The sequence below is a fragment of the Seriola lalandi genome, unplaced genomic scaffold, assembly GCF_002814215.2.
Source record: "Seriola lalandi dorsalis isolate HSWRI2012SDOR001 ecotype SW California unplaced genomic scaffold, Sedor1 jcf7180002054883, whole genome shotgun sequence".
NCBI lineage: Eukaryota > Metazoa > Chordata > Actinopteri > Carangiformes > Carangidae > Seriola > Seriola lalandi.
Window position 1 is genome coordinate 2,524,375 of NW_019525658.1, and position 20,790 is coordinate 2,545,164.

At 41.1% G+C, this 20,790-nt stretch overlaps 2 protein-coding genes across 3 annotated transcripts; one reads left to right on the forward strand and one right to left on the reverse strand.

The window, feature by feature from the left end:
* Positions 1-192: 192 nt before the first annotated feature.
* ydjc (YdjC chitooligosaccharide deacetylase homolog) lies at positions 193-8,526 on the forward strand. 2 transcript variants are annotated; one of them, XM_087171652.1, is made up of 6 exons: positions 193-213; positions 2,397-2,572; positions 3,121-3,280; positions 3,900-3,999; positions 5,948-6,125; positions 6,648-8,526. In XM_087171652.1, exons 2-6 carry the CDS (start codon positions 2,409-2,411, stop codon positions 6,976-6,978), a joined length of 933 nt encoding a protein of 310 aa, XP_087027778.1. In that variant the 5' UTR covers positions 193-213; positions 2,397-2,408; the 3' UTR covers positions 6,979-8,526. The 2 variants fall into 2 exon arrangements, with proteins under 2 accessions (XP_087027778.1, XP_023253296.1); XM_023397528.2 differs by lacking the exon at positions 193-213 and adding an exon at positions 784-939.
* Positions 8,527-9,356: 830 nt separating this feature from the next.
* ube2l3b (ubiquitin-conjugating enzyme E2L 3b) lies at positions 9,357-16,494 on the reverse strand. Its single transcript, XM_023397766.1, has 4 exons — positions 16,426-16,494; positions 14,570-14,665; positions 14,305-14,491; positions 9,357-10,871 (listed from the first exon to the last, which is right to left on the reverse strand). Exons 1-4 carry the CDS (start codon positions 16,450-16,452, stop codon positions 10,717-10,719), a joined length of 465 nt encoding a protein of 154 aa, XP_023253534.1. The 5' UTR covers positions 16,453-16,494; the 3' UTR covers positions 9,357-10,716.
* Between the last annotated feature and the right edge of the window lie 4,296 nt (positions 16,495-20,790).

Below are 20,790 nucleotides of genomic sequence, written 5' to 3' on the forward strand. Positions count from 1 at the left end.
TGCACGATTTTATGATTTTTTTCTCTTTAGTCCTTTGTGCTCTTCTGGTCTCGTTTTCTCTGGGTATCAGGGCCCTGGACCTGGATCTGGTGTGACCAAGGTGTCTCTAAGGAGTCCGTGACGTGAACACTTGAGGGAGGCCACATCTGTACACATGTAGTAACACACAGTCAGCACTGAGCTCAGTATTCATCGAGGCTGTGGCTGTGGAAGGTATGTTCACGGAGACTGTTGGTGGTAAAGGAGTCGGTACATGTAGTCACTGAGAATTTAAATGGAGACGTGATGGAATTTGACGCTTTTTAAATGTTTATTTTAGTGGCTCAGGTGTTTCGGAGTATAATTACCTGTTCCCGTGATCAGTTTTACGTTATCTCTGCGTTCTCCCGGAAAAAACAAAGGTAGTAACTTTTCTAGAGTAGACTGTACACTTATCATTTAAGAAGAGAATGTGGTACGTCAAGTTTCCGGTACGATTTTTTCACAATAAAATTCCTTAAAGCGCTATCACATGTACAGTATTCGCTACAAAATGGTATTTCATTTTTATAATGGTAAGAATTAACAGTTAGGTCAATGAATAGGGTTACTAAGAGCAAATTTAATATGATTACCAAGCGCAAAATAAGTACATATACAGTACAATACATCCATTATGAAAGAGACGATTAAAGTAAACGATAGGTTGACATAGCAAGATACAGTTTTTTGGTTTGGTTTATTTTGGATATAACTGAAACACCGCCAGACGTCTTATTTTTATTTTTTATTTTTTTGCCAGCAGCCGGACAGGAGCCGCCATGTTTCCTCCAGCAGAGGGCGTCGTATTCTAGTAACTCCAGGCTACACTAATGCGGTTTGCTAGTCGGAAGTACAGCTAATTTCCACTGAATCTCTGTGGCGTCTGACACATATGGATAGACGTGTGTGATAAAATGGGTAAGACCGAGTTTTTCTTTAGTTCGTAGGACAGGACTGTGTTCATGTCGTCTGAGTTACAGGGGTGGACCTGTCGGATGTCAACAGCCGGTCTCCCGGCGATGACACTGAGAGGAAATAAAGACGGTGTCGTCTTAAAATGTTCAGGGGCTGTTTAAATGAGAGGAGTCGATTTAGCTCTGTGTGAACTGTAGTTTTGTGATGGATTGTCGAGAGGTTTTTGGAATATGTTGTCACCCATTTAGTGTATGTCACGTTAACTGACCAAAATATAGTCCAGACCAGCTTTACCAATAACGACAGCAATCTTTCGACTTTAATTCAAACAGTGTCAGTAATAATAATGATAAAGTAAAAGTTTATGTTGCGCAGAGGGTGTATTTATTGCAGTGTTCATTGTTACATTGGATTCCTATGGTTTAATTAAGTAATACTTGGATACTGGACAGACATTCAGTCCGGATCCAGCAGGGTCTCATAAAGTTTCACCTTGTGTTTGCTGTAGGATCAGGTCTGGTCATATACAGAATATTAGTCAGATGCTACTTCCACATGTAGAAAACTTTGGCGCATACAGAAAATTTGATAACAGCCAGCATCTGGACCCAGCCATATGTTGAAGTTTCATTTTACTGTCTGGGTAACGACTGGTGGTGGCTTAAGGGAATATTACACGCCTTTATATTGTACTGTTACATTATACCATTGTGCTGCACAATGTAAAGGGCTGTGATCTCTTTGGGGCATGTAGATGATTGTCAGCCACAATGTGACATCATGTGAGTGGCTCAGAGATTATTCTAAAATGTGTGATCACATAGCTTAAAGAGGGCACATCATTGACACTGTATATTAGTATTTTGCATGTTTATTAATAATGTTTTCTGGCCTCCACGTCCCACATCATATGACCCTGTGGTTCACAATCTATTCTTAAACTGACATATTAGCCTCTTGGGTCAAACATCCAACTTAAAGCTAAGTTCACTGTGGTGTTTCAGTTCCATTCAGGATTAACCTGAGATATTTGCTCATTAAATTGCCTTCATTAAATTGCCATCATTTTGTAGCTGTGAGCCTAAATTCCAGTTTAGACTATTTTATATAGGTTAACTGTAAAATGTAATTGTGACAATGAGTCATAACTACTGTTACAAGTCACATGCATGTATGTGTTGCACTGACTAGTTGCCGTTTCCTGTAGTGATGAATAGAATGGTAAACAGACACCAATTTCGTAATGCTTTTACCAAAGCACGTCACAGTTTGTTTCTCATTCATTCATTCATTCACTCAAAGACTCACTAATAGCAGAGCTTCCATGGAAAGTACTGGTCTAACCATCAGGAGAAATGTAAGATATTTTGACATGTGTACAGAAGGAGCTGAGGATCAAACACTTATTATTTAATTGCTTAATGATGAGCGTTCATCTGTCTCCTATGTGTTCTCTTCAGAGACCAGCAATTATGCCGCAACCCAGGGTGAAGCTGGTGGTTACGGGAGATGATTTTGGCTACTGTCCCAGGAGGAACCAGGGAATTGTGGACTGCTTCCAGGCTGGAGGCATCTCCAATGTGTCACTGCTGGTTAATGCCTCTGCTGCCAAAGAGGCAGCCGATCTGGCTAAAAGGTACTGTATGGTACTGTACTGGTGCAGTCCCCTTGTTAGTCAGGGCTGATTGCTTGGCCTGCCTTGGTCAAGTTTTGGCATGCAAAATTACCTGTTACAAAAATTCAATCAATGTACTGAGGTAAAGGCAGGAGAAAATAAGATCCATGTGTAAATAGGCAGTTAATTATAAGCCATGCTTTTGGATTCATAGTCCGTGCTCTCAGGTCATAATCTGTGCCCTCGGATCCATGCCTTTTGAAAGACTTGGCTTGTGAGTGAAAGTTAATACAGCATTAAACAACCAAAACTCTACCTAAGCACCAACTTATTAGGGTGCTCAAACTTTTGAAGATGCAACAGTTCCTGTTTCTTTCATGCATTTCCCTAAATGCACTCTTTATTTAAATGAACAAGATTTATTTTTAAAACATTGTTAAGTATTGCATCAGTTGAAGTGAGTTTGATAATTTTTTTTCAAGTTAATAAAGTGTGGAGCATTAAACTTGTCAGACATTTTGAGCCAGCATCACATGATATGATAAAAAAGTTTTTCTTTTTCTTGTCAGACACAACATCCCCATCGGTCTCCATGCCAACCTGTCAGAGGGCGTTCCAGTGTGTCCGAGCCTCCAGCAGGCTTCCACACTGATTAACCAGCGGGGCTTCTTCCTTGGGAAGACGGGCTTCCGTCAGGCCCTGGAGAGAGGGCAGCTCAGCATGAATCAGGTACACTTCTCCAAAGCCCATTACATGCATGTGTTGTATTCATTTTTTCATTTACGCAACAATATAATACTACAAAAAAAATGACAAAAAGAAACACACAAAAGGAACAAACTGTGATGACTTTACTCTCTTTGTTTTAATATTTAATGCTGGCGTGACAGTTTGTTGATCACACAATAACTAAGAATGTAAAACACAATATCTTTCACACTTAGTTGAATAAATAAGAATCCTTTTTTCAAATCAGTTAGATTACTTCTTCTCTTTTCTCTTTTATTTCTTTGGTTGGAAAGAGAATTTACTTGTGAACTGAATTGAAACTCCACTATTATTTAGTTTGGTTCGAGGGTTCACCCTGAAACCTGACCTGATTCAACTGTCACAGCATGTGTAGTGAAGTCATGTTTATGTTGAGCAATTCAGCGTGAGAACGGAGTTGTCACTTGATCACTGCTGTGTTGTATATTTAACTTTAAGTTCCTCTCACAGTGGTTTTAAAGTTAACAAACAGCTCATTTAGTGACATATCTCATGTTGATTTTCAGCTACCAACAGAAGATAGGGAAAATATTATATTTCTCTATTACATTAATATCCAGGTGTATTTTTTCTTTCCCAGGTGGATCTGGAGCTGAGGGCCCAGGTGAGGCTGTTCAGAGAACTGACAGGTCACCTGCCTCACCACATGGACGGACACCAGCATGTTCATGTACTGCCAGGTAAAAGACTCAGCTGTAACTGTAACGTGGACGTGGACATGGCTGAACAAGCTACACATTCCTCACTAACTAACATACACTCACTGAGCACTTTATTAGGAACACCTGTACAAGCAAGCAAAGTTTATTTATATAGCACTTTCGCAGACACTAGTCACAAAGGTGACTGTCAAATGAATAAAATTAAATGAAAGAATTAAATACTTCAAATAAAAGCAAAAATAAAAACACCAGATAAAATGTACAAAAGACAGATATAGGACACAGGTCACTTTTTAAAAGTCCAAAGGTGCAAGGATCTCAGATTTGGTGGGAGACTATTCCAGAGCTTAGGAGCTGTTGACTCGAAGGAGTGATCACCCCAGGTCTTAAAGTGTGTTCATGGTATGCTTAGAATACCCAGGTTGGAAGATCCAAGAGCTTGGCTTGGTGTGTGGGGGTGAAGTACATCTGTGATACAAACTTGGTCTATGGTATATACACACACATATATAAATATATGTATATATATATATATATATATATATATATATATGTGTGTGTGTGTATATATACCATAGACCAAGTTTGCCAATATTTCTGAGGTGAAAGAAACATGACCTAGTCTGTGTTTTAATGTGTGCATCAAAGCTCATGGACTGGTCAGAGATGATGCCAGGATCGGGCAGACTGGGTTGAGAGGAGGACAGGTCAAGAAGGTTTTTACAAGAAAGAAGGAACTTGGCCGTTTGTACCACTGGTTTAGACTGAATGACTTGGGGTCGGTTTCACAAAGATATGTCAGACTGGTCTGTAGTGTTGGTACAGACTTAATTTTGTTCATAGACTAGTTTAATGCAAGTTAAAATATCTCACAAAAATAATGACTGACTCATTTTAAGCCAAAAAAATTAAACACCTTACCCATAGGCCAACCCAGGCCTAAGACCAATGTTACCATGGTAACAATCAGTGACACCTGCGCTGAGCAGCAACAACAAAAAACAGGAAAACAATGGCTCATAATTTGTGGTTTGGTAACATTGTTATAGTGAGCAAAGAGAAGGGAAAGTTTAAGTGTTTAAAGACAGCAGAGATTTCTTTTTTTTTATTGTTTCACTTTTCACTGAATTTCCCACGTAAAACGTCCTTGTAAGTGATGAATTCTTCCAAAAGACAAACATGTTCTTCTGGCGTAACCAAAGCTCAATGGTTTGATGCGGCTCTTTGGTCAGCCATTTTTTTATATTGAAAAATGTCTTAATTTAATCAGAATTGATTGTACCACAGTCCGGCTTAAGATAGTCAAGAACTAAACTGCTTTGTGCAACGGATGAATTTAGACATCCATCTGAAGTCTGACTCTTTTTTATATCTAAGACACAGTCAAAGTCTGTCTTTGTGAAACCGACCCCTGGTGAAGGCTGGAGGGAAGATCCTGGGCTTAAAAGCTATAGCAGCCTGACTGGTTGATGAGACGATGAACTACAGGTAAATTGGCAGGAGCAGGTACCAGAGAGCCACAGCCAACAGGAGACGAGACAGGGCCTGTGGAATTTCTCATGGGCCATTGGCTGTCACTTGCTTAATCTGGTCTTATCTCTGCTTCCTTCAAGAACGTCTTTGATCAGTCGCCTGATGTGGTAACTGTTCAGAGCTGCAGTTGGCATCATGACTAATTTACAGCTGTGGAAAAGGAACTAGGCCTTGGGGTTTAAAGGGGGGATGAGTCTTTGGAAGGTGTCGCACTTAAAGGTGCCTGAAATATCCTACACCAGAAATCTAGGAATCATTCAATTCAACACACAAATAACTTGTGTTGTCAGTGTCAGCAGTAGCTCCTCCCACATTACCACTGCTGTCTTTTGGAGATTTGACTGGAGACTCACACACTTTCATTACTTCATATCTTCACTATTAATGTTGGAGTCAGTTTGTCATTACCTGATTGTTGTGCTGGGTGTTGCAGAGGTGCGTGAGGTGTTTGCACAGGTCTTGTCAGACCTCAGGATCCCATACACTCGTGTTCCAGTGGAACCAGGTTTACAGAGCTGCCCGTGGTTGCCAGCACACATCCAAAGATTCTACACACAGGTGGAGAAGGATGCTCTGGACTCCATCTCAGTCTTCAGACGCTATGGAATCAGGTATGCTTTGGTGTGTGAGTGTGGACGGAGAACAGCAGTAAAAACAGTGAATTTAAGTGATCAGTTTAGTGATTACAGTCCTGGGTCCAGATGTTTAATGATGCATCTGCACAATAAAATGCATACAGTTTTCACCACATGAACTGGTATTTATGGAAGAATGTGCAGTGAGAATTTACACATCTCACACAGAGCAGCTGCACAACCGACAGTCTGAGATGAACTCACCTGATTCTTCCAAAGCCCTTACTAATGAATCAGGAGTCAACTCAGTTATACAGTCATATATTATATAATTATAGAGCCAGTCCTTTTAATTAACATGTTCATGGTGAGCACACAGACATCTATCAGACTGGTGCTGCTGCTCTTTGCTTTATTTCAGGTAAATAATTATGTGAAAGTTAAATTTATTAAGTGTGAACAGGATTTAAAAGTAGATGTTCATCTGTGACGGTGTCTGTCAGTGGGCTTTGGTACTGAGAGGTCTAATCAGAGTCTAAGCCTTTTCCATGTCCACAGGTGGCCAAACGTGTACCTGGGACTGACGACCATGGGCCAGAACATGTCCGTCCCCAACCTGCAGCGAGCCCTCAGCCACGTTCTGGCTGCGGGGCCCTCAGGCACTACCTCCAGCAGCGCATCAGGCTCCAATCAACCTGTGGTCACCGCAGAGCTAATGGTCCACCCAGGTTACCCCAGTCACCCCCAGGAGGGAGGCTGTGGAGAGGGCCCTGATGATTTCTCCCAGTCAGCTGACAGACAGCACGAGCTGAGCGTGCTCAGAGACCCGTCCCTGCAGGCCCTCTACAGCCAGGAAAGAGTGCAGCTCTGTGCCTTCAAAGACCTCTGACCACTGCACAAGCATCTATTTATACTAAAGAGAACCAGCGTGGACCCAGGTTCCCAGGTTCTGTTCCAGTGGTTTAAAACAGCATCATTCAGAGTCAAACTAACTTTTACAATAACACAACTAGCTCTAAATCAGCAACGATAACCCTGTAATTATAATGAACCGTCTGTGATGTGGGGGCTACATGTGTCTAACAGGAAATGGTGAATTTTAAACAACCAACAATGTAATATGAACACCATTTCCCATAAGCCCAAAGCACAGGTTTAAGACAGTGTTCACTGCCATGCTGGTTAATTGTTACTAATGAGTCATTAACTTAGTTAAAATCATGAAGGACTGAAACCCAGGAACACATTCTACCTTTTCACAATAAATCATGAAGGAACCTTCAATGATATACTGAACTGAGTCACAGAGGGTAGACAGGAAGTAGCATCAGGACTACAGATCGGTATAGACAGGAATCAGTGGTCTCAGGACTACAGCTCTCTGTGGATAAGAAGTAGCATCAGGACTACAGATCTCTGTAGACAGGAAGTAGCATCAGGACTACAGATCTCTGTAGACAGGAAGTAGCATCAGGACTACAGATCTCTGTGGATAAGAAGTAGCATCAGGACTACAGATCTCTGTAGACAGGAAGTAGCATCAGGAGTACAGCTCTCTGTAGATGGGAAGTAGCATCAGGACTACAGCTCTCTGTAGACAGGAAGTAGCATCAGGACTACAGCTCTCTGTAGATGGGAAGTAGCATCAGGACTACAGCTCTCTGTAGACGGGAAGTAGCATCTCTTCACACTGACTGTGACACAAACACTACTAAGAACTACAGTGACCTACAAACTGGAACATTTTCTGTGCAGTGTTTAGAGGTGAACAGGTGTTTGTTATGAAAGCCATACTCAGTGCTGCTGTACACTGCTCTGACACAGACCACTGTACTGCACTACCTACAAGCCCCTCTTTCCACATATTTATAATGTAGTTTTGTCCTTTATCATCCACTGTGACTGTTCTGTGATCAGTCTGTAGTGATATCACCATGTCTGCACATCTGAGCTTTAACATGGGGAGTAAAACATTATAATTACTGATAAATGAAACTAAAGTAATAAGACTCATGTTTTAATAATTTTCTTTACCATGACTTATCTGATCTTGAGGTCCATGTCTCATACTACCACACAGCAGTCTGGGGTTGGGTGGTCCTGTACCATAGAAGAGTTGTGGGGTAACAGGCCCAGCAGACTATCTCTGCCTCAGAGGCCTTTACCAGGTTTATGAAGCCACGTGGTGTTTGGAGGGATGATCTCCAGCGATCTCAGGTCTGTGTTGCACAAGTAGCACTGAACATCTCATCACCTGCCAGGTGTGTTTAACAATCACCTCTAACAATACAGTTTAAGTGTAATATTTATAGTCTGGGTATTTAAATTTTTATATTTGGTTTAGTTTCTGTTGAAACTTTTTATGCACTGCTGTTTGAATTAAAGGTTGTAACTGAGCTTCTGACAGTGTGAGCCAATAAATGATGTCAAACTCAAACGTCTCATTAATATTGAGAAATTTGTTGTTTGTTATTTGTCTGTTCACATTTTCTCTGATTCTCTCTAATAACTTTAACGGGTGAGTTCTGTCTGTGCTGAGCACCTCTCTCTGCTAACTCTCCCTGCTGGGACAGTTCAGCCACCTGTCCGTCACCTGTCAGGTGAGACACAGACACCACTGCTGCTGGAGCTGGACACCAGTGGAGGAGAGAAGTAGACTAGTAGTATATACTGGTGAAGCCTACTATCAATCAAGCTTTATTTACCAGTAACTTCACAGATTCAAATTTTTTCAACGAAGCGAAGAGCTTTCAACATGTTGCATTGTTGCTGAATAAATTGTCAATACTAGCTGCAACATTAAAACTACAATTTTATTAATTCATCAGTTCTAATCAAATACTTTAATATATGATAGCATATTTTTCCTTGTGGCAAAGATACCTTTACTTAAATCAAGGATCTGCACACTGATGAGTTCACTCAGCAGCTTTAACTCACGTTAGTTTGTTTGATGAGGATGTCATGAGTCCAAATTTAGCAATAATGTTAAACCTGGACTCACCAGCACTGTGACACACCAACATGAAGATTATTCAACCACAACAACCCGACAGTGCATGAGAGGAGCTAATTAGCACACACTGCTCATTATCCTGTACAATTACTTCAGTACTTAAGCACAGTTTAATTAAACTGCATTGTTAAAATCAACTACAGGGGTAGTTGATTTTTAGTACTAGTTGATCATGTGGATGGGTCTGTGTTCGCTCTGCTCTGTCCAGTCAAACAAGCCAAAAATGTGAACATCCAGTTGACCAGCAGGCAGACAGTGAGGCCAAATGGTTAGCCATCTTTATTATGAAACAATATTGGGACCAGATCAAACAGCTGTTACATGGTGGAATTTTGGCCACTGCAGTCCCTTCCCATGTCCTGACACATCCCCGGACAGCCAATCCGCTCCCAGCTGCCTTCAAGGTGCTTGTTTCTAGGACCACCCCCAGGAGCTGAGCTCCCTTCCAGCTGAGCGCCTCCTCCTCCAGCTTTCCCTCCCCCTCCCCTCCCGATGAGCCGGGTCCCTTTCAGCCGGGCAGCTGACAACCTGCTGCTGGAATATGTCTCAGTGTGGTAAAGGGCTCTGCCTCTGATGTGACAGGTGGTTATACAGGTGGGAGAGGAGACATGCGTGGAAGATTCAAATTAACTGAGCAGGCTCTTCCCACATTCCCATCAATTTAATACATCAAGTGTCAAAGTAAAACATGTGGAGGTGGTGAGAGAAAATGATTGTTACCCAGGAAAAGAAAGTGACAGCAGCCGTTTGTGATGCAGGAAACAGTTTAACAGCATCTCAACGTACATCTGACAACATTTGGATGGTACTGCTGTTGATGAGAGCTGCGTGTTTGGAAATCAACTGATTTTACTTTTCTGTAGCATTTACAGCAACAACTATTTAAATCATGTATGTGGCCTGTGACTGTATGTTTCTGCTGAGTGGATTTTAACCTGTGTGTGTGTGTATAAGGGATTGTTCCACAGAGGACAGTGCAAGTCTAGAAGCAGAGGAGGGGAGGGAAACACCTCCAGGTCCTAACTACAGCTGCTTCTGTCTGTCACGTTTGATTATTGATGGGGCAAAAGAAAAACAGAATAAATCAATCACTTCTCCTGCTCTGCAAAAATAAAATACTTGAGAAAAGTCATGTCTAGTGAGATCTATTCAACACAAGAGCTGTTTATATGGAGGAAAAGCCAACAGAAAATCAACACATTACTCTGAGTATTTCCATCTAACTTCATCTGAACATTGTGTTCCCTTAGCATTTCAATTTCCATTTTTCACTTTAAGAAAAGAGTAGAAAGTTAGAAATGGTCTGGATATTTATGGCCGAGGAGGAGTAGGAGGAGGAAGAGGTGGGGGAGGAAGCTGTCTGATCCACAGAGAGTCCTGGATGGGGAGGGCAGCTTAGGCTGCCACTGCCGGGCTTCAGCTGGGCAGCTCCTGGGCTGCAGGGAGGACTAGTGTGGGGGAGAAAGAGGGAGGGAGTGAGCGAGGAGGGTGGCGAGGTGTGGGGGGAGAGCAGAGAGGCGAGAAGAGGAGGTTTGGTATTTGGTCGGGCGGGTGAGATAAGAGGAGAGGGGGAGAAAGAGACAGAGAGAGGGCTACACGCTCGTCAGGTGATCAGTCCATTGGCCGCTTTTCGCCGTGTTTCTTTGTAAACTCTTCAGCATTCTTCAAGAATTTTTTACGGTCCTTTGAGTATTCTTCTGCTAGGTCTGCCCTCAGGGGGTGCTCCGGCTGGGGGTCGTTCACCAGCGCAATGAGGGACTGAATTACTGCAAGACACACACAGCCACAGAAACAAGTCAGATATGCACCATCATTTACCTGAGAACAGAACGGAGTCTGGCTCCACGTGGTCTGAGCCGGGGCGTAAGAGAGTAACGAGGTCAAGGTAACTGAACCAGTTCACATCTCTGACAACCATCTACCAGTGAACACAAGTGACCACTGGCTTCAGGTCATTTTGTTTAACTTTAGTAAACAGATCAATTATACATCATAATGAAGCATATGTTTTCTTTGAAGTTCCTTTGTTACTGTGTGAGCAGGGTTCAATGGTGGAGTGGTCTGTGACTGAGCTGCTGTGACTGTGAATACAAATAATCATCAGACATGAGTGTTGACTGTCAATGCTGAATGAAAACGCTGAATTCAGAATGGAAGACCAGCACATAAACACAACATCCCTCTATGAAACCAGATGTGCACTCTGATTGGCTGATCAGGGCTGAAGACCTACATGCTCATTAGTAAACACTTAAGTAGTAGAACTAACTCAGCTAACTAACTGTTGAGGTTTGATGCTTTCACATGTCAGACAGTGAGTATCATCATCATTATTATCATCATCAGGATCAGTAACTGTTGTAGAGCATCAGTGAGACACAGTACTGACCTTATGACCTTATGTGACCTGTTTGTTCCATTTCATGTTTTGTCTTTTAACGTCCAGTCACTTTAATGACCTCAATTAAAAATGGTCTCTGCTCCAAGTGGTTCACACAGTTAGTTATAATGTGTCAATTCTGGAACACACTGGCACCACCGAGTTACCTCCAGTATTAACCAGCTCACTCCGTTGTAGCAGCAGCCTTGTTAATTAATGAGAACTGGCAGAGGTTTGGTTGATGGCTGTGCTGCCTCCACTGGTCACACGGTGGCGTACATCACTGTTTCACATGGAGGCTTCACTCACTAAGTTAGTGGGAACCTGAGAAAGTTAACTTTAAATCTCTTTTATATTCTCTTGCCTAGACTTTGGCCATAGCCACGGTGCAAGTCCAGCACAATTACGGTCCAATGGTCATATCTGATCATTTGAAGCCCACTTTTACTCAAAATATAACTGTGCATGTAGTTAACGCCTGATAACAATCTACACGACTGTTTAAGAGCCCATGAAATGACACTCACACTTTACAAGACAAGAGGTGGAGCTCAGTCAGTGAGCTGCCATAAATCAGCCACAGCCTTTAAATCATGTTTTCAGAGATATATTGGAAGCCTCTTTTAGTGATCAACACTGTGACAGAATCATTCCTATACAAATACTGTTAAAATTATTCACTCAGTGTACTCAGCTGACAGTGTTCATTTAGCGTCTTTTCATACTTGAAAGCATGTGGAAACAAAATGTAATAATGTAACAGTGTAATTAACCTGATAATTCTCCACTGTGACTGTTTTCAATGAAGAAATATTGTAATAACATGTAAACTCACACAACTTCTATTGAGATATTGTTATAAACACATAATAAAACACAAGTAGCTGCACACTCTGACCAGTCACCATGGTTATTGTAACAGTGGGATGACCCATTGATCCCAGAACTGTGCAGGAAAACTGATCTAATTAGTTTTTAATTAGAGGATGGTCTGCCTTTCTTTCAGCTCTCAGTCCTTCATGATAAAACCCGTCAGCTCTCTGATAAAGTACAGGTGCAAGGTGAACACCAGCAGCAGATGTAATCAACACAACAAACTTCCACTTCTGGTTCAGTCTAGAGGTTTGACGTCAGAGCACTTCCCTGTAGCTGAAATTAATATTGTCAGCACAGAGCAGGGCGAGAGGAGGCGGTGCTGCAACCTCACCAGCCTCTGCACCCTCATACAGCTGCTGCTGAGACAGTCAAAGTGAACCGGTGAAATAGAGGATGAACCTACATGTGTGACGAGCTGTGTGACTGCAGTGCTCACTTGCAGCTGCACGGTGAAGATGACAGAATTGCGTTTCCCTCCTAACTAGACTGTTTTGGTCAGAAGTGTGGTGAGCTTCTCAGAGTTAACTTTGTCCAATCAGTACTACTCATAGACAGGACTTTATAAATGCAGACCTGGATTTTGCCGGGAAAGCGCTGAATTTTAAGGTGGTTGTATCACCTGAACATTTCATTTTGAAAACCAGTTTTGCTGCATGCTTTGGGAATGACCATGACTAATGAAGGTGTAAGCAGACGGTAGTAGTTTGGTTTAAACATGCAAACCACTGGTAAGACTGAGTTCTGTGTGGGTTGCTCCTCTACCAGCCATTGCAGGTTAACTTCACCACAGAGATCCATCAGCACAAACTCATATTTACCTCCAGCTGCTCATCTATCAGCTGAGAATAAGGAAGCATGTCGGACAGTTATGGCTAATTTCAAAAGCTCCTAAATCCTGTGTGTGGGACCGTCTACAGAACATTAACTGTCAGACCATCCCAGAACAATGTGATAATTATTATTTTATAGGCTGTTACTGTCCTGCAGTAATGACTTGGTGACCTTGGTGAAGTATATTCTGTTTTTTCCCTAACACTTATAAATCTAGATAAACAGTACATGAGGCACCATCAGCCCATCACCAGCTTTCAGCAGGACACATGAAAGCTGCAGCTGAGAGCTGTTATCTGTATGTTCATTTACTAACTAACCACAGTCAAACACCAAATATAGTCTCAGTTTCAGTTCAGTGTTGTTTTTATTCTCTCCTCTCTTTACGGTTCAGTGAACATACTGAGGTGTTGGTAGGTGTGTGCAGGTGTCCGTTAGTCTGTCTGCACATCAGTAGTCATTACAGCATGGTTACCTGCTGTGACAGCGTGCCTCGTATTGTTTTCACCTTGTGAGTCTCTCTAATCCAGCTGGACGAATGGGCTTGTATGTGCGACTGTATTAATGTGACTGAACCACGTTGAACTTCTTTCAACATTACTTTAAAAGACACCAGGACACTTAATTAGAATGTGGTGAATCTTTAACAGATGTAAACACATGATACTGAACCCTGGTCATGGCTGTCCAATTTTAACTTATTTTTGTATAGTAAGATACTTTCTTTTGTAGCTACTACTACAGCAGTGGGTTTCATTTTAAATGTGGCATATTTAATTACTGACAGGACTGGGTCTCTACAGTATGTCTTTAACTCAGAGTACTGGAATACATCAAACACAGATGCTTTTTTCATATATTTCCAGATTTATCAGATCAGACTTATAACACATAAATGAGTTTAAGTTTGGCTCAGCTTGTTTCAAGACAAAATTAATTGACTTCATAAAGTACTAAAGATGTCTCATTTTGTTATTAAAACTAAAACTTGTATTAGCGCCATTAGGGAACAGTTTCAATGCCCTGCTCTGTGTAGACACATGGACTTTATGACACCAATTGATGTAGCATCACCTTACCACAGAGGCTGTCTACAACACTAACACACTCACCTTGGTCAGTTTTGGTAGCAGGCTTCCAGTTCTCTGCACTGATCACAGGCAAGCACACTTGGCCCTTCTCATCAATGTTGGGGTGATAGATCTTTGTCTTGAATGTGATCTTGGGAGGCTTGAAAGGGTATTCAGTGGGGAAAATGATTTCGATCCTGAATGCACCTTTGTCATAGGGAGGGTTGTCCTAAAAGTGAGAGATGAAGGTCAGTAAAAGAACCTGTGGGCAGATGTAAGGGAAGTCAAACAAGGAGCGGTTACTTACAGGAACAATGAGCCCTTGCCATGACAATAGGTTTGACTCCTCGACTTGAATGTTTCTGAAGTTCTTCATTCCAGACCTGCGAATCTCTTCAAGTTCCTGGGGGAAGAAGCAGACAGTGAACGTTACACAAGGGAAGCAGGTGACAGAAAGAATTGAAACATAAAAAAATAGTTTTTAGTAAATTTACTTAAGAGCTGTACAAGTGCTGCTATTGATTTCCATTTAGGGATGAAGAAATATTCTACTTTTCACCCACTTCATTGAGTGTTGGGTATAATAAACCAGTTTGGAACTGGTTCCAAGTCTATAACCGGGGATTTATTAAGAAACATGATTCACTGTTTTTAAATTCTTATTGATTCCTTAATCACAATGTGGTTAAAGGGAGGTGATGGGTGGCACAGGGGGTAGGTTCTTGCCCGCCACCTCACAGACAAAATGTGATAGCATGTACAGCTGTATATGATGATCTAAATATGCATACAATAAAATCAGAGCTATATTCAATAACGACTGAAACAGATATGCAATATCAAATACTGTATTCAGTGGGATGCTACTGTGATATTATTACAGCGTAGCAAACTGCAGCCTGATAGTAAGGTTAATAATTTTAGTGTCATCCTTCCTAGCTCATAATAACACTGGTGCTGGCTGGGACTGTCTGATCAGGGGAAGGACAGACATCATGACATACTGGTTTGATTAATTCCTACAAAACAAAGGCGCGATGTGTAAGCCTGGTCTTTAATCGCTGTCATCTGCTAGATCCTGCTGGAGTCTATCTTTGGTGACTAGACACAAGTCTAAACTACTGCTCTGTGAAACACTGCTGATAACCAAGACCGTACTTTCGTCATGCCTCTGTCTTTTCTCGGGCTGATTTCCTGGTTGTGTTCTGACAACCAGTTTTTCAAGCTAAATATTGTTTTGTGTCGCCAGGTTCAAAGCAGCTTCTTTACAAAGCACACTGACTTGTCTCAGAAACGGCACATCCTGTGTTATGATCTCAACCGCACATATTAAGTATATGATACTTTGCCAGGGTGATTTGTGCTTTTTATGCAGTACGTATGACCTCTACATTTAATATGAATGAATTGTAATGGAATAATAATGCAAAATCAAAAGAGGTCAGGTAAGTAATTAACATAGCTCTTTGTATCCTGGGCCAACAGCAGTGACATTTCTTCTGACTTTTACTTTCACATACAAGCGCCCTCATTCTGTGGGTGGCAGCTTAAGACTGAGGTGAACAATCTGATTTAAAAGACACGTTTGCCGTGTGTCGCCCTCATGTTACAGCAGTGACTAATGTTAGCTGAGGATTTAGGCTGATTTCGTGCTCAGCCGTGCCCTGATGACGGTCTCCCAAACCCGGCTGTCTGTGAGTTTGGCTAACGCTCACCGGCTAGCTAGCTAAAACGCAGCTAAGATCCGAGGCTAGCGTGTTAGCTGATTAGCAAACGCCTTATGCGGTGGAAACTCGCTCATGGTCTTTTGTTGGCCACATCTAAACCCGCTCCCTCGGTCATACAACCCATAGCTGCCTGGCAGTCGGTGTTGGCTGGTAAACGAAGCACCATCTCGATGGTGGTCTTCGGAAGGCTGACTCTAGACTCTCTGGCCTAATTTGCCGGTGCTTGGCTGCCTACCGTTGATATTGGGTCGGCTGGGTGAGCAGTAGTGACCTCTCGTTTTTAACAAGTTTACAGCTAAAAACAGACTCTAAATGTGTCTTCACTCCACAACATTATCCTATATGAGTTTAGGCGAATAAAGAACGCACCACTTAGTTGCCAACGCGTCTATTCACATTACAAATAGAATGAAAATAACGGGATCGGGAGATTTACCTTGGCCAGCCTCCTGCTCGCCGCCATCTTGAAATTACTGTGTGTTCCCAGAATACACAGCGCGGCGAATATGGGTCTAGTCCATAGGTCTGGTTGTGGGGCCGAGGATCGGCCATTAGCCCGTTAACTAGATCCCTGAAATGGACATTTCGGGCAAAAATCAAATTTTCTATCACATTACAGCCGCTGGTCGAGAAGAGAAACATTAAAATTAACTTGTTTTATGACCACAGGCTACTTTCAAGCTGGTTTAGTGTTAGATGTACAGTGTTACTTGAAATAGATAAGACTTAAATAGTTGATAAATTATAACTTTTTACCATGGATATGGCTTTTTAGAAATATTTAGACAGTATTTTCACCATATTATTCCAATATTATTCTCAGTTAAAGTTTTGTAGTGACTGCAATTGATGTCCATACGCAAATGTAGAATGCATATCTTGAATTTCCATATTTGAAATATATATACATTTTAAATAAAAAGAAATGAGAATGATATATAAAACTCATGAAAAATTGAACTGTTTGGTATATTGACATATGTCTAGCCCATACAAATATTTATGTTTATGTATGTTGTTTTGATATAGTTACATAATAAATAATATATTTCATTAACATATATGGTTGCAACATTTTATACCATATATTGATTCATCATATAGATATTTTTAACATATGTACATACATCATTTTTGCTGGTATTGATATTTCATATATATCTTAATATATCCAGAGGATGTATGTGATAATAATACATCCCCTTGTAGGTGACATATACAGCAACATCACTGTTGATATAGGGACATATACTGTATGTCATATTACATTTCTGTATGGGTGTGTATCGTGTAGAAACTAGTTTATTATTTAACCTGCTGATTGTTGTAACACTAGATATGATCGGTAGAATGTGTATTCTGGAATTTGATAAAGGTATTGTTAAAAAAAAAATCCCAATTGATTGTCTACACAGCAGTGCTGTTGTATGGTTGTTTTAATGTGTGGGTCAAATATATGTCTCTTCATATAAATCCCCTAGCAGAGGAACTGCAATCTTGATTAATAAAATAAATATCCCATTTATATTACAAAAATCAATAACAAACACAAGTGGCAGATTCATCATAATAATGCATAAGTATTTATGTCAGATTTGGTGTTACTGACAAATGTAAAGGCTTTGGAATAATGGGTGGAGATTTTAATGTCATGTTAAACCCTGCTTTAGATAAATCTAGCCCAGTTGGATTTATAAAATTTAAAAAATAAAGTTAAATCCAAATAGATGAGAGAAGTGCATAAGATTTTATATACAGAAAAAATCTAATTCAGTGAAATCTATGAAATCAATGTTAAGGGGACAAGACATTTTACATTTGCATTTAGGAAACGCAAGAAATGTATTAACAGACACTAACTTGAGAAAGAAGATGTGAAGCACTCCATAAAATGAGAACTGGAGAGAAACTCCAGGTGGTTTACACAACACAGAGATAAAATACAATCTAACTTAGATTTATTGTGAATTTTTTAAATACAGGAAGCTGTATAACTTGCAAACAGCTCACTTTGAAATCGAAATACCTGAAAAACCAAGAACTGCCTGAACTGTCAGACTGTCATCAGACATCTTATCAATAATTAAATCATTACGGCAGCCAGATCATCAGGCTACCTGCCCAATGCTCCAGTTTCCAGCCTCAACTACATCTGGTTGTCAGCTTGTCAGTCAGTCTGGGCCTCCATTCACTGGCTGCCCTCTCTGGACCCCAGTACCCTGCTTTGCCTCCAGAGGCATCACCTTCCTCATCCACTGAGCCAGTTTCATCCATCTCTGCTGCCCCTGTATTGTCAGCCCATGGAGTGCTGCTCATCAGCTCTCCAGACTTCAGGCTGCCTGCCTGAGTTGATCCTGCCTCCAGATCAGGGGCTTCATTTACTGAAGGGGCTATTTAGTGCTTGATAAGAGATTTGGCCATCGTTATAATACGTCTTCTGAGCAGCGATACTTCCTCAGGGCAGATTGGATGCTACAGTGAGTCACTATTGGAAAGTGACAAGATGTGCTGATAGGTAGCTGGTTACAATGCTAACTTCACTAGCAGAAAAGAAGTGCTATACATAGAAGCCAAATTCTTTCCACCACTGGAGGCAGCGCTTGGTGAGTAAAGGAATGAAGTTTGATGCTGAACTCATGTTTCTTCTAGACCTGTAAGTTAACAGCTGTTAATGTCAGCGTTGGCTATGTGGCAAAACTTACAAATAGCTCCTTTGAAGTAACATCACTACATCATCCAGTATTCAAGTCTTCTTCATGGTTCTCTCTGCCTGTGCAGCTCAGTCTTTTGTGACATACAGAGAGCAAGATTTGCCTGTGGTAGTATAGCTATATCCTATTTTGATCAATATTTTTTTTCCTACCATTGCAACAAGAGAGTTTGATGGTTACCTGCTGAACCGTTACCCTGATCCTGAAGCTGGCCTGCAGCAATGTTAGAATGTGGCTCCCTGCAGGACATGAGCCAGGGTAAGGGTGACCACTGTGAGGTTCAAGGCCCAGCTCCAGTGCTTTTGTACACCAAGGATTACCCCAGAGAGGGCATGTTTGATTCTCCACAACATTGGAGAATCAGAGTTAGATGACAATGTCCAACTCAACCGCTGAACGATCCCGATAACGGTCCTGACAACCCTGCTGACTCATAAGATGAAGAGCAGTGAGACACAATATGCTACCATCACCGCTGATTGACCCATCACCTCCCCAGTAAATAATAAAGACAATGTGCCTTTCTTTTTATGAAGTTCTTTATTTCCTGCAAGTCCGAATAAAGAACAGTTATATTTTTTGTGTTGTTCAAACAGTTAAAATCATCCACCTGTGGACACCTCAACACCTTTAACTGATGCTGCACTGAGGTGTATTTCTGTCTTTGTCTCCATCTCATTTCCCAATTAATTTCTCTGATTACACCTTGTGCAGCTGTTTCACAGGAAGCGATAGGAAGAGAAAAACATGACAGTGAATGTCACAGTGCCAGGTCTACTTAGTTTCATTGTACGCTCTGGGCCAATGCTGAACAACATCTTACTGAGGTGAGTTGTGATGTGGAGGTGGATGGCCCCTCTCCCTCTGGCTGTGTTAGAGAAAAAGAAGGTTCTATCTTTTTATGGTACAAGACTGTCATCAACTGTTATATGTTATTTTTAAGGTGTAAACCTCAATAGGCCTCTCTGTATCGTCCCTCTCTGTGGCAGCTGACAAGGTGTCTTCATCAGAAATGAAAATGAACTACTTTATGTTTATGTTCAACCCATTATGACAAATCTGTGGAGTATTACGAGTACAATTACATCTGCATAGAGGTGAGTTATGGCTTTACCAGACACCATGGTTTACACCATCAGTAAATGATAGAAGATGAAGAAGACTGGACAGTTAAAGACAGGTCTATTGTTGATAATGGAGGTCAAATCTGAACATATCCATATTTGGTGACTTGTGTGTATAAGCTGTTGTGAAGTGTTGTTTTGAAATAGACTATATTAAACAGTGTTAGTGTCAGCTGATGTCTGAAAAAGAAATTTCACTTACTTAAATATATCACGTGTTGAATGAAGCCACAGGATGTTTTCTAATTAGGCTAAACAACACCACAATTGCTTGTAATGAAATCATATCTCACCCATTTCAACTATCTTCAGTTGTTGCCAAGTACATTTTGTGTTGGGTTGGGTCATACATTACATACAGATGTAACAAATTAAAGGAAAAACCTGAATGAAGGAATGGAGAAACATAATGAATTCAGATGCTTCCACATCATGCACTGTAGCAGGTATGAAATGTTGAGCAGGGTTCAGTCACAGAGATGCTCAACTGCCTGGTGGTTTCAATAGGATCAGTGACATCTGCATGTAGCTCTATGGGAAAGACATCAGTAAGACAATAAAACTGTGGTCAACAGAGTATGTTTGATGCCTGTGATGGTCAATTTAAGACAAAATTTACAGTAATTATTTCAGGCACAAACTGGTTTCAGTGAAAATTCTGCCTTGTAAACAATATTGGTGTAAAGAAGTAGTGCCATCAAGTAACAGTGCTGTTAGCCACTTTTGTCTTATTGATTTGCATAAGCAGTGCTCTCTAAAGAGGGTACTGTACAGTACATATTAGATAGCTAATAGTCCACTTAGTTACCGAGTGCCAGGCAGGTCTGGCACGGCTAGAATGGAGAGCTGATATTTCATCGAGATATATGTAGCACTAGTCCAGGAAAGAATACAATATGATTGTGTGGTGGAAGACTCAGCAGCCAAGTCTGTGCTGTCAGACCTGGATCATCAGACTCCACCAGT

What these genes read in the sequence shown, in the direction of transcription:
- ydjc (XM_087171652.1), top strand. Translation starts at nt 2,409, where the DNA reads ATGCCGCAACCCAGGGTGAAGCTGGTGGTTACGGGAGATGATTTTGGC. An exon ending in GCAGCCGATCTGGCTAAAAG is followed by an intron (nt 2,573 to 3,120) that starts GTACTGTATGGT and finishes TTTTCTTGTCAG; the next exon opens with ACACAACATCCCCATCGGTC. An exon ending in GGCAGCTCAGCATGAATCAG is followed by an intron (nt 3,281 to 3,899) that starts GTACACTTCTCC and finishes TTTCTTTCCCAG; the next exon opens with GTGGATCTGGAGCTGAGGGC.
- ube2l3b (XM_023397766.1), bottom strand. Translation starts at nt 16,452, where the DNA reads ATGGCGGCGAGCAGGAGGCTGGCCAAG. An exon ending in CGAGCAGGAGGCTGGCCAAG is followed by an intron (nt 14,666 to 16,425) that starts GTAAATCTCCCG and finishes TTCTTCCCCCAG; the next exon opens with GAACTTGAAGAGATTCGCAG. An exon ending in GGCAAGGGCTCATTGTTCCT is followed by an intron (nt 14,492 to 14,569) that starts GTAAGTAACCGC and finishes TCTCACTTTTAG; the next exon opens with GACAACCCTCCCTATGACAA.